The following is a 17,524-nucleotide window of genomic DNA, read 5'->3' on the forward strand; positions in this document are numbered from 1 at the left end:
TATACACACATGACACAAAGTAACTAGCAATAAAAATGAACTACATAATCGAATAATATGAATGAATATGAGACTTTACTAAGGTAAAGTGATAGAAATCTTTCATATTAAAACCAGTTAAAATTTCTGATTTCCTATTATAATATATTGATAAGAGATGGAATCTCTAACAGTCTCATAAAATATCCTATGTGTGTTTTATTTATTTATATAAATATTAAGTTAATGAGATATTGTTTTATTGTCATGAATTAAACACTGAAATGGAATAACAAACCCATATTGAACAAACCAGAAAAGATAAAAATATAAACAAATTAGATAGAGCATATAAGAACAATTTTACAAGTTCTAATTATAGCAACAAAATAAAATAGAAATAAAAACATTATACCAAAGTTTATGAATCAGGTAAAAGACACAGTATGCTTTCGTACCTTTTATGGATGAGATAGTCTTCCAGGATGTCAAGGCAGCGCACCATCTGAGAGAAGATAAGCACTTTATGGCCTCCTGCTTTCATTTTGGGAAGTAACTTATCGATAAGGACCAATTTACCAGCAGACTGGATCATTGCTTGCAGATGAAAATCAGAAGCAGATGGATTGTATGTATCTCGAAATTCTCCAAGTATTTTCTCCTCAGCACCTATCAGACAAAGATGATATGATCAGGCAATTTCCAGCTGCTTTACTTTAAATCAGAGTTGGTGCTCTTCCATACTTCTGTAATATACAACTTTCTAGTGGCAACTACATGGCTATTATTAGAATTATTTCAGTTTGTGTCTATTCCCCCACCAACATGACATTGTTAATTTCACTGAAGATACAATGTCTTACGAGTCTTTTAAAATCTTTTTATATAGATTTTTGTTTAGTAAATAGTAAATGCGTGCTTCTAGGAAAGAATGAACAAAACCATGGGCCTGCAGGGTACGATGACTCACGGGAAGCTGAAGCAGGAAGATTGCTTGTGCGTTTGTCCCAGCCAGGCACTACCGAGTGAGACCTTACCTCCTACCCCACCCCAAGTCACCCCCAAACCAAAACTAAACAAAGCAATCAAGAAAACCCAACAAAATCAAAATAAAGAACAACAACTGTGGTCCTAACCCAAGGGAAAAAAATGCACACACTTTTAAACATACACATATATAAACACACACACACACTTTTCTGCTTTTATTTTTTTTGAAACAGGGTTTCTCTGCATAGTCTTGGCTGTCCTGGAACCCGAAGGAATTCTCTAAGACAGACACAATCTGTCACAGTCTAATCTTGTGACATGGTGTGCTCAAAGAAGACTACAGCAAAAGTCACACTACCTTTGACACTGAGACACTTGTAGGCCCTCAGAACAGCATGAGAAAATAATAACACTGGGACAGCTGCAAAAGGGGTGCTTTGCTTACTTATTGAGTACTATTTGTTGGAAAGAAAGCTGTCTGTTGCAACTCTCCTTAGCTACCTTTGATAAGATATGGATGATTACAGCATTTCCTGAGCTCCATCATGGTATTGACCAAGTTAGGTACATTAGTTTGTCCAGCTCCTTTGGATAAAAATGAGAAGTTCTTCTCTAAAATAGCCCTATAGTATTTCTTTTGAATGTTGGTAAGCTCTACTTCAATAATAGTCTCTTCCTTAGGTGCCAATTTCTTTTCCACATCTTCTTTTAATCGTCTCAGCATCATTGGTTTAAGAATAGCCTGAAGTTTTTGTACCTGAATAAAAAAAAATCATAACAGAAATATATGAAATACCAGTACACATTCAATTAACCATAGAATGTAACTATAACAAAAGATTTGATGTGCTTATTTAAAAAAAATAGAATACCTGTTCCTCTGTTTTCAGATCTCCAAATTCTTGCATAAATGTTGATTCAGAGGGAAACCTTAAAGGTTCAAGAAAGTGAAGAAGGCTGAACAGTTCTTCAACTGTATTTTGGAGAGGAGTGCCAGTCAAAAGCACCTTGTGTTCCTACAGAAAACAAGAAATTAAATGGAAGCTGATATAGGTTATCGCACGTTCACTGTATTACAAGCAAGTAGTTTCTGACTATAATATTCACAATTGATTAAAATGCAACAATATCCCCAAGATATTCAGCAATGTATTACCCAGTCAATTAAACTCTTAATCAATCTTGCAATTTATCACTTTCTATATTATTTTCACCTATTCATGCCTGGAAAAGTTCTTTTTTTTATTTATTTAAAAAAACATTTGGAGAAACATAATTTAGGTGTTTTTAAAAACAAAAAGGTTATTTGTCTCTTTGTACTCGATCATTAATTAATTAAGCAAATGGCTGACAGTAATATGCTTCTAACTATAGAATGCAATCAAATTTTAAGAGAAAAGGAGAACATTTTAATAACATATTTAAAATTTGATTTGATAATAATTTTAAATCCATGTGTATATATATTCATATTTCCACATAAATATCAGATAAGAACTGGTCTCAAAAGACAGACAAATGTAAATATTGGGATACAGAGTTGAATTGGGTGTCCACATACATAAGTGAAAAAAAGGGGCACATTTATTTTTATTGTATGTGGTTCTCGCTTATTTGTTCAAGTACTGAAGTACTAATTATGTGACAGTAACTAAAAATAAAAATATTTCAAACATTTGCATTTAAAAGAAGCAAATATCAAACAATAATATGTCCTTAAGAACCTCTATTATCATTATAGCCAATACCATGAACATATAAGGGTGGTTTTTGGGTTGATGAGAGGGCTCAGAGGGTAAAGGATTTTGCAGCCAAGCTTATTGACCTGAGTTTGATCCCCAGATCCACATGATGGAAGAACTGACTTCTCCAGGTTGTTCTCTGACTTACACAGGTACCATGGAGAAAAACAGGCTTGAGTTTTTCTATCATAACTGATACGAAAACTTTGGCGAAATGGCTTCTTTTTAAATTCTTTCTTATAATTATACCATCTCTCCATTCCCTCTCCTCTAGTCAAAACCTACGATTTGCCCTCCATGCTCTTTTTCAAATTCATGGCCTCTTTTTCATTATGCATAAGTATAACTTGCTCCGTCTGTACAATGCTGCTTGTGTGCATGTTTCCAGAGCTGACCAGTTGGTACTGGACAACCAATTGCTGTGTTCTTCCCTGGAGGAGACTATTTCTTCCACCTGAGCATTCCTTAGTTGCCTCTACTTCTCTGTATAGGTTGAGGCCTAGGATCCTTCCCCATCCACTTGTTCAGCACATGTTTAGGTAGTCATATTGGTATGGCTCCATCAGTGTAGCTCTGACATTACTAGGAGATACAGTCTTACAGCAAACTCCCTGTTCCTCTGGCTCTTAGAATTTTTCCAACCCCTCTTCCACAATGATCCCAGAGCCTCAAATTCAGGACTTCTATTGTAGACTTATCGCTTTGGGGGCTTGGCTCCATAACTCTGCATTTTGATTCGTTATGGTTTTCTATCTCTTGCAAAGGGAAGTTTACTTGATGTGGAGTGAGAAAGAGCTTCTTAATTAAGGAATTTAAGGTTTGAAATTTCGTGGCCTTGTTTTCTTTTCACTAGTACATAGCTACAGGTTTATTCTTTTCATTTTATTGTATGTGTGCGTGTTTTACATTAATGTATGTGTATCACATGCAGGCCTGGTGCTACAGAGGCTAGAATAGGATGCAGGATGCCCTAGAACTAGAGGTACTGATGGTTGTGAGCCATGTTAACTGGTGCTGTTAACTGAACCTAGGTCCTCCATAAGAAAAACTGTGGTGATAGATTGTGTACCCCAGTAAAGCTTACCTAGAGATCAGAGGACAGAGTCAGCCACTAAATAAGACATAGAGGTCAGGCAGTGGTGGCACACACCTTTAATCCCAGGAAGTAATATGGCAGGACACAAAAAGGTATATAAGGTGTGAGGAAAGAGAAACTCACTCTCTTTAGGCTGAGGGTTTCCTAGAGGTAAGAACTAGTGACTGGATGCTCTGCTCCTCTGATCTTTCAGCTTTCACCCTGATATCTGACTCTGGATTTTTTATTAAAAGACCATCTAAGATTCGAACAAAATCTGGCATCCAACTTGGGGCAGCAACAAGTCCTCTTAACTGTTGAGTCATCTCTCCAGGCCCTCAACTTTTAATTTTACACATAATTAAATCTGGTCTTAGAAAGTGGTATGGTGGGGCTAGAGAGATGGCTCGGCGGTTAAGAGCACTGATTGCTCTTCCAGAGGATCTAGGTTTCCAGCATCCACTTCGCAGCTCACACCAGTCTGTAACTCCAAGATCTGACACCCTCACACAGACATACAGGCAGGCAAACCACCAACACAAATAAAAAAAAATAAGTTATTAGGGGCTGGAGAGATGGCTTAGTGTTTAAGAGCACTTGCTGCTCTTCCAGAGGTCCTGAGTTCAATTCCCAGCAATCACATGGTGGTTCACAATCATCTACAGTGGGATCTGATGCCCTCTTCAAGCAAAAATTCAATAGAGCACTCATATACATAAAATAAATAAATAAATCTTTGTTTAAAAAGTGATATAGCTTAGCCGGGCGGTGGTGGCGCACGCCTTTAATCCCAGCACTCGGGAGGCAGAGCCAGGCGGATCTCTCTGAGTTTGAGGCCAGCCTGGTCTCCAAAGCGAGTTCCAGGAAAGGCGCAAAGCTACACAGAGAAACCCTGTCTCCAAAAACCAAAAAAAAAAAAAAAAAAAAAAAAAAAGTGATATAGCTTTATAACATATGCGAATTAAGGCTAAATAAACAAAATACCTCAATTAGTAAGATAGAATTAAAAACACTAATACTATGTCAGATGGTCATGGCACACACCTTTAATTCTAGCATTTGGGAAGCAGAGGCAGGTGGATCTCTGAGTTGGAGGCAAGCCTGGTCTACACAGTGAGTTCCAGGACAGCCAGGGCTACACAGAGAAACCCTATTTTGAAAACCAAAAATGAAAAAACAAACCAAACAAACAAACAAACAAAAACCCCCGCAATTCTATAAAATTTGAAAATGATGTTTTAGCACTAGTTTTGAATCTTCTTGATCCTTGACTATATAGTTAGGAAACTAAGTACAAATGATACTTTAAGTTACTTACCAGATTCATGAGTTTCAGACCCTCCAGAAGTTTACAATTTTTATTTTTTAACCTGTGCGCCTCATCAATTATCACACACCGCCATTCAATTGCATTAAGTTCTCCACAGCCCCCAAGAATCATTTCAAAGGTAGTGATGATGGCTTGGAATCGGTAAGCTCCTCGAATGATGCGCCCCTAGAAATTACCAAATACAATACACTGGTAGAATGTCTTAATTTCACTTTTTATTCCTATTAAATGGCATAAAAAGTATTAATAAAATTTGTTATAAACTATTTCTTTTCATTGACAGTTTTACATATGCACTTAAAAATGAAACACTTGAGTTTCATTATTTGAAATATATTAGATGGCAGTTCAATGACACTATCAAAAAATCCATACTTGCCGGGCGGTGGTGGCGCACGCCTTTAATCCCAGCACTCGGGAGGCAGAGCCAGGCGGATCGCTGTGAGTTCGAGGCCAGCCTGGGCTACCAAGTGAGTTCCAGGAAAGGCGCAAAGCTACACAGAGAAACCCTGTCTCGAAAAACCAAAAAAAAAAATCCATACTTATGGGGCTAGCTAGCTCTGCAAGCTTGAGAACCGCAGTTCAATTCCTAGCACCTATATAAAAAGCTTGCTCAGTCTGCTTAGTGTTGTTTCACCAGGCAAGAGTAGTCAGGAGGAGGCCTGGGGATAGAAGCCCAATGAATCTAGCTGAATTGAGCTCCAGGACAAAGAGAAACTCTATCTCCATAAGTAGACAGAGTTCCTGGGGATGACGCCCAAGGTTGTGCTCCAGCTTTCACATGCCATGTACATGTGTACACACACACACACACACACACACACACACACACACACATTGTGGGATAATCTTTTACCTCACCTGCTTAAGGCATCTTCTGATTGGTTTAGTAAAGAGTGGCTAATAGCTAGGCAGGAGAGGATAGACAAGACTTCCAGGGAGAGAGAGAAACTCAGGAGAAGAATCAGACAGAGATTCACCAGCAAGAAGGGGAGGAATTTGGATATACCGTATGGAGGAGAGGTAACAAGCAATGTGACAGAACATAGATTAATATAAATGGGTTAATTTAAGTTATAACAGCTAATTGGGAACAAGCCTACAGTAAGGCCAAGATTTCATAATTAATAATACATCTCCATGTCACTATGTAAGAGCTGGCAGTCCTGGGCTGGAGAGATGGCTCAGAGGTTAAGAGCACTGCTTGCTCTTCCAAAGGTCCTGAGTTCAATTCCCAGCAACCACATGGCGGCTCACAACCATCTGTAATGAGATCTGGCGCCCTCTTCTGGCCTGCAGGGATATGTGCAGACAGAACATTGTATACATAAAATAAATAAATCTTTAAAAAAAAAAAAAAAAAAAAAAAAAAAAAGAGCTGGCAGTCCAAAAAAGACCTGTGTTTTACACACACACACACACACACACACACACACACACACACACACACACACACACACACACACAAACACACACACAAACACAGAGCATGCCTACACATGTGTATTATTTAAACATACATCCAAGTAAGTATATCCTAGTTAAATGTCTCAAGAAAAGAACTGAGGCCAAAAGCCAGGTGGTGGCGGTGCATGCCTCTGATCTCAGCACTCAGGAGGCAGAAGCAGGCAGATCTCTGAGTTGGAAGCCAGTCTGGCCTACAGAGCAAGTTCAAAGATAGCCAGGGCTACACAAAAAAACCCTCTCTTGAAAAAACAAAACAAAACAAAAACCAACAAAAAAGAATTTGAGGCCACGTGTGGTGGCATACATCTTTAATCTGAGCACAGAGAAGGTAAAGGCAGGTAGATCTCTATGGGTTAAAAGCCAGCCAGGTTTACATAATGAGTCCCAGATCATCCAAGGCTCCATAGTAACACTGTTTCAGGGGTACGGAGGGGTGAGGGGAGATTAAGCCAACTTAAAAACTAATCATTATAAAATCTGGCCAAAGCATCTAGAAACTGATAGGCAGGCTTTATTCACAACAAGAAGTTAGCAAGGGGATTTGATAAGATTATGAATTTGTGGCTGCTGAAGTGAAATGGTCTAAAGATGCCCAGTCAAGGACAGGATCACAGGAATCATTAAAAGTGTTGTCAGAAGTGGCGAGGTCTGATATATCTTGAAGGAAGCGGCAACAGGTCTCTTAAGTTACAGGTGCGGAATGAGACATGGAGAAGACTCAAAACTTTACTTTAGAGCAGTGGTCTCAAAACATAGGCCACGACCCTACAGGGGTCATATATCAGATATCCTCCATACCAGATGTTTATATTATGATTCATAATAGTAACAAAATCAAGCTATGAAGTAGCAGCAAAATAATTTTATGGTTGGTGTCACCACACCACGAGGAACTGTATCAAAGGGTCACAGCATTAGGAAGGTTGAGACCCACTCATCTAGAGCTTTGGCTTGAACAGTCAGATTGTAGAGCTGTTGTTCACTAACGTAAGGAAGCTAATGATTATGGTCCTGTACATGTTAAGTTTGAGACATGCATTAGCTATGTGCAAATGGAGATGGTAACTAGGGTGCTGTAAAATAGGACCAAGTCTAAGAATCTAATAATTCTAAGTGCAAGTGAGACACGAACTCTTACGTATTAAAAGAAGAAGTTAAGAATTGTGACTTCTTATTTAGTTTACTTTCAGTTTGTTTGTAGTTTAGCTCAGACTGTTTGTACACACTGTCCACTAAGTTAGACAGCAGCTGCAGTAGAGTGTTACTACTACAGGTACAGAGTACAAATTCATGGCATTTACAAGGCCTTGACAACAGGGTACATACTATAACCAGGGCTCTTGGGTCTGATTAGTAACAGTTTTGCTATGTTCTTTTACTGCAATCCACAATTTCTTTACGACTCATTTCACTTAAGTATAAAGATGATTTAATAAGATCTATTTTACAAGGTTACAATTATAAAGATTAAGTAAAAGAGAATATGTAAATTGCTTAAAAGAATGCTTGACACACATTAAATAATTATTTATAGATATTACTTCCTTATGCTACTCTTTCCTGAGTAAAATATTTAGCAAGGATTTGTGACTACTATAACTCTTAAGCTATTCAAAAAAATTAAAAACCGAAGGAAATATCCAACTAATTTATTAAAATATATTCATGAGTCTTAACTCTAAAAGTTGTACCTGTATTTATTTTATAGTACAGATCTATTTCGTTCATTATGAGTCATTTTGAAATTAAAAATCTCCTGATAGAGAAGGGAGGGGCTTGGTCCTATCTTGACTGAATGTACCAGACATAGCAGTCCCCCCATGGGAGACCTTACCCTGTTGGAAGAGGGGATAAGAGAGGGTTCTATGGTTGGTATGTAAAATGAATAACAGAATTTTAAAAAAATCTCTTCAGCTAATATTTTGGAAACTTTAACATTAATCATAAAATATAATATTTGATATATGGCATTCACTTTATTATACATCAAAAATCTCTTGGCTTAGGGCTATATACTAAACTATGGTATTTGTATTAAAGTTACAGCTTAGATAAAATAAACCTCTTAATGTCTCACAATTTTAGTTGTGTTTTCTCAAAAAGTGAATCCAGAAGCTAGGCAGGGGAGCATAGGCCTTTAATTCCAGTACTTGGAAGCTTCAAGTGGAAAGACTCCCATGAGTTTAAGGACAGCCTGAGTTATACAGCAAGGCTCTTATATTTAAAAAAAAAAAAAAAGGCGCCAAGCAGCGATGGCACATGCCAGGCGATCTCTCTGAGTTCGAGGCCAGCCTGGTCTATGGAGCGAGATCCAGGACAGGCAGCAAAAACTACACAGAGAAACCTTGTCTTGGGGGGGGGGGGGGGGGGGGGGGGAGTTATACATTTTTTTTTTTTTATGAAACATAGACTTTATAATTCTGCACTTGTTTGATAAGGGATAATATACTATGTAAGGGAATCAAACTAGAATCGAAGATGCCACAGAGTATAAAAGTGCAAAAGAATCAGTTTTTGATATAGCTAAGAAATAAAAGATTGAGCCGGGCGGTGGTGGCGCACGCCTTTAATCCCAGCACTCGGGAGGCAGAGCCAGGCGGATCTCTGTGAGTTCGAGGCCAGCCTGGACTACCAAGTGAGTTCCAGGAAAGGCGCAAAGCTACACAGAGAAACCCTGTCTCAAAAAACCAAAAAACCAAAAAAAAAAAAAAAAGAAATAAAAGATTGCATTTATGCTGAATTTCACACACGTTCAATAGTTTCAACTTTGTAAGCGGGAGGAAAAGTGATGCCATACAAACAAATCTGGCTATGTCATTCATTCATTCTCAGCAGGAAATCTAACAGAAAATCAGCTACAATTGGAAGCAAAGGCACAAGGCTATGCACACTCTCTTGCTTTGACTTCTACTGCCATCATACGGCCATAGTGCAGAGTAATTTTTTAGGACAAAGTGATAAATGAGAGGAAAGATATTAGGTGCTACTTAGGTACCCAGCCAAACCTGTTCCAATTAAAAAGTGTAATTTTATTTACTGGTTTTTCTTTTTACTTCTGAATGAAGTTTTTTATCAGAAAAATTCATATTAACATTGAAGACCACAACTTGGAATTCTATGTCTTCCAGTTCGTCCTCTCTCTGTCTCTGTGTCTCCCGTGTTCAGAGGGAATCATACAAGCTAGGCAGATGTGTTCCTGTGGAGATTCCCCTGCCAGCCTAAAACCAAATTAAATGAAAAACTCTACAATCAAACTGAACCTTAGTCTCACTTCAATATGCATTTAATGTTATCCTAGTCACCAAAGAGTAAGCGCTTAAGAAAGGGTAGTGGAGGAACAAGAGGGTAGTCGAAGATAGTTATATCAAGAAATAACATATATTTAAATGGAATTAGAAAAATAAAATAAATTATTATAGCTAAAAAATTATAGACAACAATCAATTTATACATTTATAGTGTATAAATTTATACAATGCTATAGTGAACTAGAAATAGTAAACTGGCTTTAGAAATTGCTTTTGAGCTACTAAATCTATCAATATAAATACAAATGAGCTTAAAATAAGAGTTAAGTAAGCAATTAAAATCTGTATCAAATTGTAAATTGTTAACATTTAATACATTCTTATTTAGCTGTGATCTTTAAAAAAAAATAAACAAAATCAGTAATAACACACCTGTGAATCCCTGAAGTACATCTCATATTGCTGTATCATCTGTCTGCTAATCAGGCTCCCATGATAAACCACAACATTGATATCAGTCCACGTACGGAATTCTCTTTCCCAGTTTGCAATGGTAGAAAGTGGTGCAATAATCAGGAAAGGTCCTCTAATACCAGTCAGAAGGATTTCATAGAGAAATGTAATTGACTGAATGGTTTTGCCAAGACCCATTTCATCTGCTAAAATGCAGTTTCGTCTGAAATAAATAAATATATTATCCATGCATACTTTTCACAAAGCATCAGGCTTTTTTGAATTCTATTGTTTTTAGAGATAAATATACAAAAAGAAGCAAAGATCCAATGAAAGTACATGCATTTATAAAAACACAAAAAGTTGCTAAAGCAGAGTAAGCTCAAGATTACAATTTTATTATAATCCTGTAAGGGAACACTAAAGATTTTTATAGCACCAAATAAAGATATTGCCGGGTAAGTGTTCGATTTTAAGAGTGAGAAGGTAAAGGCAAGGCATGTCAAATATTCAGGAAGCATTTATTAAATACCTTCTATTATCTCAAGATAGTATTAGAGATGCAAATACATAAATAAGTAGTCGTGCATTGTGCTAATTTAGAAGAACAAATTCAGCCCTGGCTGTCATCTGTGGCTTTGTGTTAAAAGAGCCTACATAGCTTGCAAAACAAGCAGACAAACAAACAAAAAATCAAATAACCAGATAACTAGGTCTTTCCTCTATATATTCTGATTCAGGGTGTATGGAATAAAATCTAAGCAGTTGCAGTTTCTAAAATAAATTCCACAGATGGTTTTGATATGTGGCCAGTGAAGAATAAACAGCAAATGTTTTTATGGAAATTCAGAGGGATATGACAATATATAATAAACCGACTAGAAGAAAGGAGAAAGCTTCAGGTCAGTTTTTGATAAGATTTTTCAAAGGGCAAAGCAAAGTATCAGATGTAAAAAAAAAAAAAAAAGTTCCAACTAGGAGACCAACAGTTGCTTAACATGATCAACAAAGGGAAGGAGAAGGGAGGAGAGGTTAGTAAAGCCATGAATAGAAGACACTAGACAGCATTCTGTTACACAAAGTCAGGCACTAACAATTTTTTAAAAATACAATAGAATTAAGTTTGTATTGTAAGCTTTACTCCACTGCTATGGTAGAAAACAGAGAGTAAAGTATTAGAAGTTTGGGCCTAGTTGACAAGGTACTATAATAATACAGGGAAGAAAGTTCAGGCACAGGGACTAAAGTAGTAGTTAAGGCAGAACATGCCAAAGTTACGATGACTTGGCCTTATTCACCAATTACATGTATGGGGTAATAGCCAGACTTGAGTTTAAGTGAGTAAATGAAATGTGTCGTTATTAACCATGTAGGAAATATGGGAAAGAACAAGTCTGATATGTACAAAATAGAAAGTAAGATCAATTTCAAGTCAGTTACATATCAAAAGAAACTGTTGGATCACATATTCAAGTAGCTAAAGACAAAAAATAGTTCAAGGCCTTAGGGATAAAGTTATATAGCCATTAAAATATTGGCTAGTCTAAATGGGGAATGGGTAGCATGTTGAGATGGCTAAGGGAGAAAAAATATGGAATCAGAGAAATGAATTAAAGATAAAAATCTCGGGCATGAGGGAAAAAGTAACAGATAAACTATAGAAGAGGAACCAGCAAACTGCTGAAAGGAAGAATCACAGAGATGCTGAAGATCCTGGAGTCACACTGTAGAAGGGGTTGAAAATAAGAATGGGAAGAAAGTTTAAAGGAAGAAATGGCAATTTGTATATATTTAACACAGGAGAGGGGAATTGGAGGTTAAGAATATTCCATTAATTAGGAAATTTCAGAGAAACAACTGAAACAAAGTCCAAAGCTGGATATAGAGAAACATGCCTGTAAACCTGATGGGACTAATACAGAGGGACTATCATGAATTTGAGGCTAGCCTGGTCTACACAGTGAATTTCAGACCAACATAGTCTATTGAGTAAACAACAAACAATAGAAATCTAGACTGTAACAGACTGAAAAGAAAACTGGGGATGAGGAAGTGAACGGGGAGCTCTAGTTTAGCACAGAACACACAAAGGGGCCTTGAGGTAGTTAGTAGGAAAAGCAGTTTTCTATTTCAGTTTTATAAATAAATGCCCAAATAGATAGATTTAGGTAGAAAAGTCTCCCAGCATAGCCTGAAGATATAAAAGAGGAGAGCTTACTGAAGACTGGACAACAAGACAGCCTGAAGAGTTGTGACACATGAGGTCAGAGCTATGAAGGGCTGAATTTGAGAAGTGCTAGAAGAATTGGACATGAAAGCAGGCAAGAATTTGAGAATTTGAAGCTTATTGTCTCTGGTTTCTTTATGCAGCAGTCACATACAGAGAGTGACCAGAACAAAGTATGATAAGGAGTTAGAGGAAAATGGTGAAAGTTTAAACCAGGCAATATAAAAATGTACAGGGGTACTAAAGAGCAAAGACAATTTAAGAATGTATTATTACTTTACTTGAATGATTCTCTAGAAGGAAATAATGATTAGTATTTAGAAAGCATAAATCAGAGAAGAGAACACTGCATGGGCTAGCAGGTCATTCTCATACCACCTAACTGAACCACATAACTCAACATAACTAAGTGTAACAACTCAGAACAAAGGGATGAGAATTCAAACAGGGAAAATGGATTTTTCAAATAAGAACCATTACATTTTGCTATCATATCTAGTAGCAGCAACTTTATTTGATAGTCTGTACATAGTATTATACTTATACTTCTTTCTTACTTATGGTACTACCTTTTAACTCCTTTGAAATTATTTTTTTTACTTCAATAAATTACTTGAGATATGTTCTAAAAAGTATTTTGAACAACTTAGAAAATGAACACTAGCCAAGGGAAATTCATTGTTATGTTCCCATAATTTTATGTTCATTCATTAATTGCTCACAGTCTATATCATTTGAAATTTAAATATTAGAGCTCTATATAATTTCTACATGTATTTATATACAGCTCACTCTACAGCTACAATTGTTGACATAAATTGTATGTTGAAAAGCTAAACCTGAGTGGACAGTTTGAGACTATAGGTAAGTTATTTCAAATTTAATTATTAATCAAACAAACTCTTGGGGGGCCCGCCACCCAGCTCCCAAATAAATACACACTTGGAGACATATTATTACTTAGGAATGCCTGACCTTAGCTTGGCTTGTTCTAGCCAGCTTTTCTTAAATTAGCCCATCTATCTTTTGCCTCTAGGCTTTTACCTTTCTTAATTCTATATACCTTTTTTTTACTTCTTACTCCATGTCTGGCTGTGTGACTGTGTGGCTGTGTGGCTGTGTAGCTGGCCCACGGTGTCTTCCTCTCCTTCTCCTCTTTCTTGTTCCTCGATCTTCCTCTCCCCAGATTTCTCCTTCTATATATTCTCTCTGGCTGCCAGCCCCACCTATCTTTTCTCCTGCCTTGCTATTGGCTGTTTAGTTCTGTTTAGTTCAGGTGTTTTAGACTGGCACAGTAACACAGCTTCACAGAGTTAAATAAATGCAACATAGAAGAATGCAACACACCTTTACATCATTAAAAAAATGTTCCACACCATAAACAAATGTAACCTACCTTAAAGTAATATTCCACAAAAAACATGTGAGTGATACATACTTAAAGGAAGCAATGTTAAAACTGGCATCCAAAATCATAATTTACATTGTTTTTTTAAGGTATCTTCATTTTAAATAATAAAAACTTCCTGGCACGAACAGTACATCAACATAAGTACCTATTTTAATTACATATTTTGGTATATAAATGAATACACTGACATCATCTTAGAATATACTACATACCTATTATACCAATTGAACAAAAGCCAGTTGAGTCCTTCTAGTTGATATTCCCTGAGTTGATTACCATTTTTATAATCCCTGGATTGATCTATTTTCTTCCAAATATTAGAGGGAGGACGATCCTTTGTGAACAAAAATAAAATGAATGATGCATTTCAGATGTTTACCTTCTAAACAACCTACTCATGGCAAGAAACCTTGCCTTTCAAAGAACCTAGAAGCCAAAGCACACAGTATATGATAAAACTTTACCTAGTATTTAAGTGTCCAGTTAATGCTACTTAGATGCCTCCAGAAAATAGAACAACAAGGCTCACATTGTAATTCATTCTGTGAAGCCGTGATGCTAAAATCAGGTGATATCACATGAAAAGGAACTACACATCAATATTCTTCATGAACAGATATTTAAATTTTCTTAGCAGAATTTTCACTAAATGGACAAAGTTTTAAAAGGGCAATACATTAACCTAGGGTTTTTACAAGGAATAGCCAAGTAGGTTTAATGTTTTAAATCAATCAGATTAAGAAAACAAAATGAAATAAAGGGAATTTTAGTAGATACAGAAAAAGGCATCACAAAAAGGTAAATGTTCTTTTGTAACAAAAACTACTATCAACACTGTATTGTAGGCTCAAATAAGTAAAAATTAAGCAAGGAAAGGAAAAGTGTCATCAAGATGGGAATTACAGAATGTTAACTAGCTGGTTTACAGACTGCTGTCAAAGCTTAGCAAAGTAGGTAAGGGCTCCCCCACAATGCTTCACTGCCAATCTGCCTTAGCTACCAAGTATGTAAGCAGAGGGTGAGGAAGAACGTAGATTGCCAGAGAATAATGTGTAAAGCTCCAGGGTAGTATTATTGTTTAGCAATAATGGCAATATAAGCAATATTCCAGCTCCAGTTTCACCATTTATAATACAGAAATAACACAGTTAATCCAAATAACCCATACAATGAAAACATTTTAGGTGCTTAAAAGGAAATAAAGTTAGTATGGAAACAGATGAATTGCATAGTTATGATTAATAATTGGCTTAGAGAAAATAATGAAAAAGTAGGCTTGATTTGAAATTTTTGTTTAATGGAGAATTAAGAATGTTAAGAGATAGAATTGAGGGAGTAAAGTTTATATGAATGATCTGAGAAAGACGATAGGAAACTTAAAATCAGAGACAGGGAGAACTATGTGGGATTTTTTATATTGTTTGTTTTGATTTTGGAGGCAGGTTTCTCTGTGTAGCCCTGGCTGTCATGGAACTCACTATGTAGACCAGGCCTGCTTCTCTATCTGCTAGGATTAAAGACATGCACCACCACCACCCAGCCAGGGAGACTGTTAACTGGAACATTTTGGTGGAAATGGAATTTGTAAAGAGATACTTAGTGAAATCCTAAATGTACATTTATTCAAATAAATTACATTTCTAATCTCTCAAAAACTATGCAAGGACTTAATATTCAATGAAGCATTATTTATAATAGCAAAAACAAAAACAAACCCTAGCATTATCTATCAATGGCGAAGAGCTAAATTACTTGCATGGGATACTATGTAGCAATTTAGAAGAATACTGTATCAATTGTACACCAAGGACTGTATTAACTGAAAGTTAGGGCTATGGATCTAAGAAGTGGATGCTTAGACGCAAAAAGCTTTGGTTGTGAATCCACATACCACACAAACACAAAAACTGAAGATAACCTTACACCCGCGAAACAGACAGGGCTAAGACCTTAAAGAGCTGTCTAAGGAAGGCTCTCACCAAATGTCTTGTGTCAGGCCTTGAAGCCTGCAGTTGTTCAAACTCTTCAATTTTTGCAACATCCACATCTTCTTTTAATTCCCAGGTGCTATCTTCATATGGCAATGAGCACCACTTTACCAGGTAGTAAATAACAGCCTAAAAGAGGAATTGTTTTTCATTTTACAACTTGTAAAGAAGTAAATAGTTTAATTAGGAAATATTTCTAAAACAACTTAAATATATACTAACACCCATCAAAAAAAAACTAAAGTAACTATTTTTTTTTAATTATGTGTATGTCTGGGTATCTGCATGTATGTATGTGTACCATGTGCACGCCAGGTGTCTCCAGGGATCAAAAGAGGGTATCAGAGCCTCTGACACTGGATTTAGGCAGTGTTAAGGTACCATGTGTGTGTGGGCAACTGAACCTGGGTCCTCTAGAATGTGGTTTATTTGTTAGGTTTTTTTTTTTTACAAGTGTACTAGGTTTGAATTATTTAGAAATTTTAAGTTCTTTCTTAGAAAAAAATTTTTTAGATTAATTTATTTTTATTTCATGTACATGAGTGTTTGTGTGTATATATGTATGTGTTCTAAGTGTACAACTAGTACCCATGGAAGCCAGAAGATGGCACTGGATTCCCCGTAACTTGAATTATAGGTGGTTGTGAACTACCATGTGGGTTCTGCGAACTGAACCAGGGTCCTCTGCAGGAGCAGCCAGTGCTCTTAACTACCAGCTTTATCTTCTTATCTCTTAGAAACTTTTCCCTCCAATTTTTATTTATTTTAATGTATACCTTTATCTTCACATATGTGTATACCATATGTATACCTGGTGCCCTTGAATGCCAGAAGAGGGTGTTGGATCCCCTGAAACTGGAGTTAAAGACAGTGGTAGCCACAATAACCATGTGGATGCTGGGAATTGAAATGGATCCTCTAGACAAGCAACCAGTGCTCTTAACTGCTGAGCCATCTCTCAACCCCTTAAAAACTATTTTTACGGAATAATTACCTCACCGGTATCCTTATCTTCACAAAAAGAAACTTCCAATATTCTGTCTACTTCAACATAGTCTGGGTTAAAGGGTTCTTCTTCCATCTAAAATTAAAAAGTAAATTTAATGATATCTGAGGAAAAAGTAGAAAGACATAAATAAAAACATGTTGTAAGTAATACAAGCAAACTAATAGGACTAAAAAATAATGTATTCCAGATAAGTAACCTGTTCTAGCAGATATGTTCAAAGCTCTAAAAGAAGCCTGTGCATCTTTCCTTTGCAACTTTGCTTTAGTAGTAAGACATGAAGACCAATGACTCCACATACTGTCCCACATTGCAGCTGTCACCTTTATGTATGGTCTTTTCTTCAAATGCACCTATAAAACTGAACACCAACTATGTATGTGGCTACTTAAACATCAAATGCACTCATTTTCTTCAACCTGTGAGTCATCCCATAGTCTTTAACTGGTAAGTAGAAACACAGCTCTCTCTGCTCCACATTCACAGTTGCCAAAATGGAGAAGTGATGCTAGATTTCCTTCCCCTCCTTTACCCTATGATACCTAATAAAGCATAAAATGGCAATTTGGAGCTGGGCATGGTAGTGCATGCCTATTGTCACAACACTT

General features: G+C 36.5%; 1 protein-coding gene across 13 annotated transcripts in view; it reads right to left on the minus strand.

Annotated features, from left to right (window-relative positions):
- The window catches only part of Chd9 (chromodomain helicase DNA binding protein 9), a 236,684-nt gene that overhangs the window by 63,931 nt on the left and 155,229 nt on the right, over positions 1-17,524 (minus strand). For all 13 annotated transcript variants that reach the window (XM_052729717.1, XM_052729720.1, XM_052729722.1 and 10 more), the window contains 8 exons: positions 16,905-16,991; positions 15,902-16,039; positions 14,135-14,256; positions 10,264-10,507; positions 5,105-5,281; positions 1,842-1,985; positions 1,471-1,726; positions 438-648 (listed from right to left, as the gene is read on the minus strand). In XM_052729717.1, coding sequence (XP_052585677.1) covers positions 438-648; positions 1,471-1,726; positions 1,842-1,985; positions 5,105-5,281; positions 10,264-10,507; positions 14,135-14,256; positions 15,902-16,039; positions 16,905-16,991 — 1,379 coding nt within the window. The remainder of the gene's footprint in view (positions 1-437; positions 649-1,470; positions 1,727-1,841; positions 1,986-5,104; positions 5,282-10,263; positions 10,508-14,134; positions 14,257-15,901; positions 16,040-16,904; positions 16,992-17,524) is intronic.

This window comes from Peromyscus californicus, unplaced genomic scaffold, assembly GCF_007827085.1.
Source record: "Peromyscus californicus insignis strain IS unplaced genomic scaffold, ASM782708v3 Scaffold_8__1_contigs__length_139910024, whole genome shotgun sequence".
NCBI lineage: Eukaryota > Metazoa > Chordata > Mammalia > Rodentia > Cricetidae > Peromyscus > Peromyscus californicus.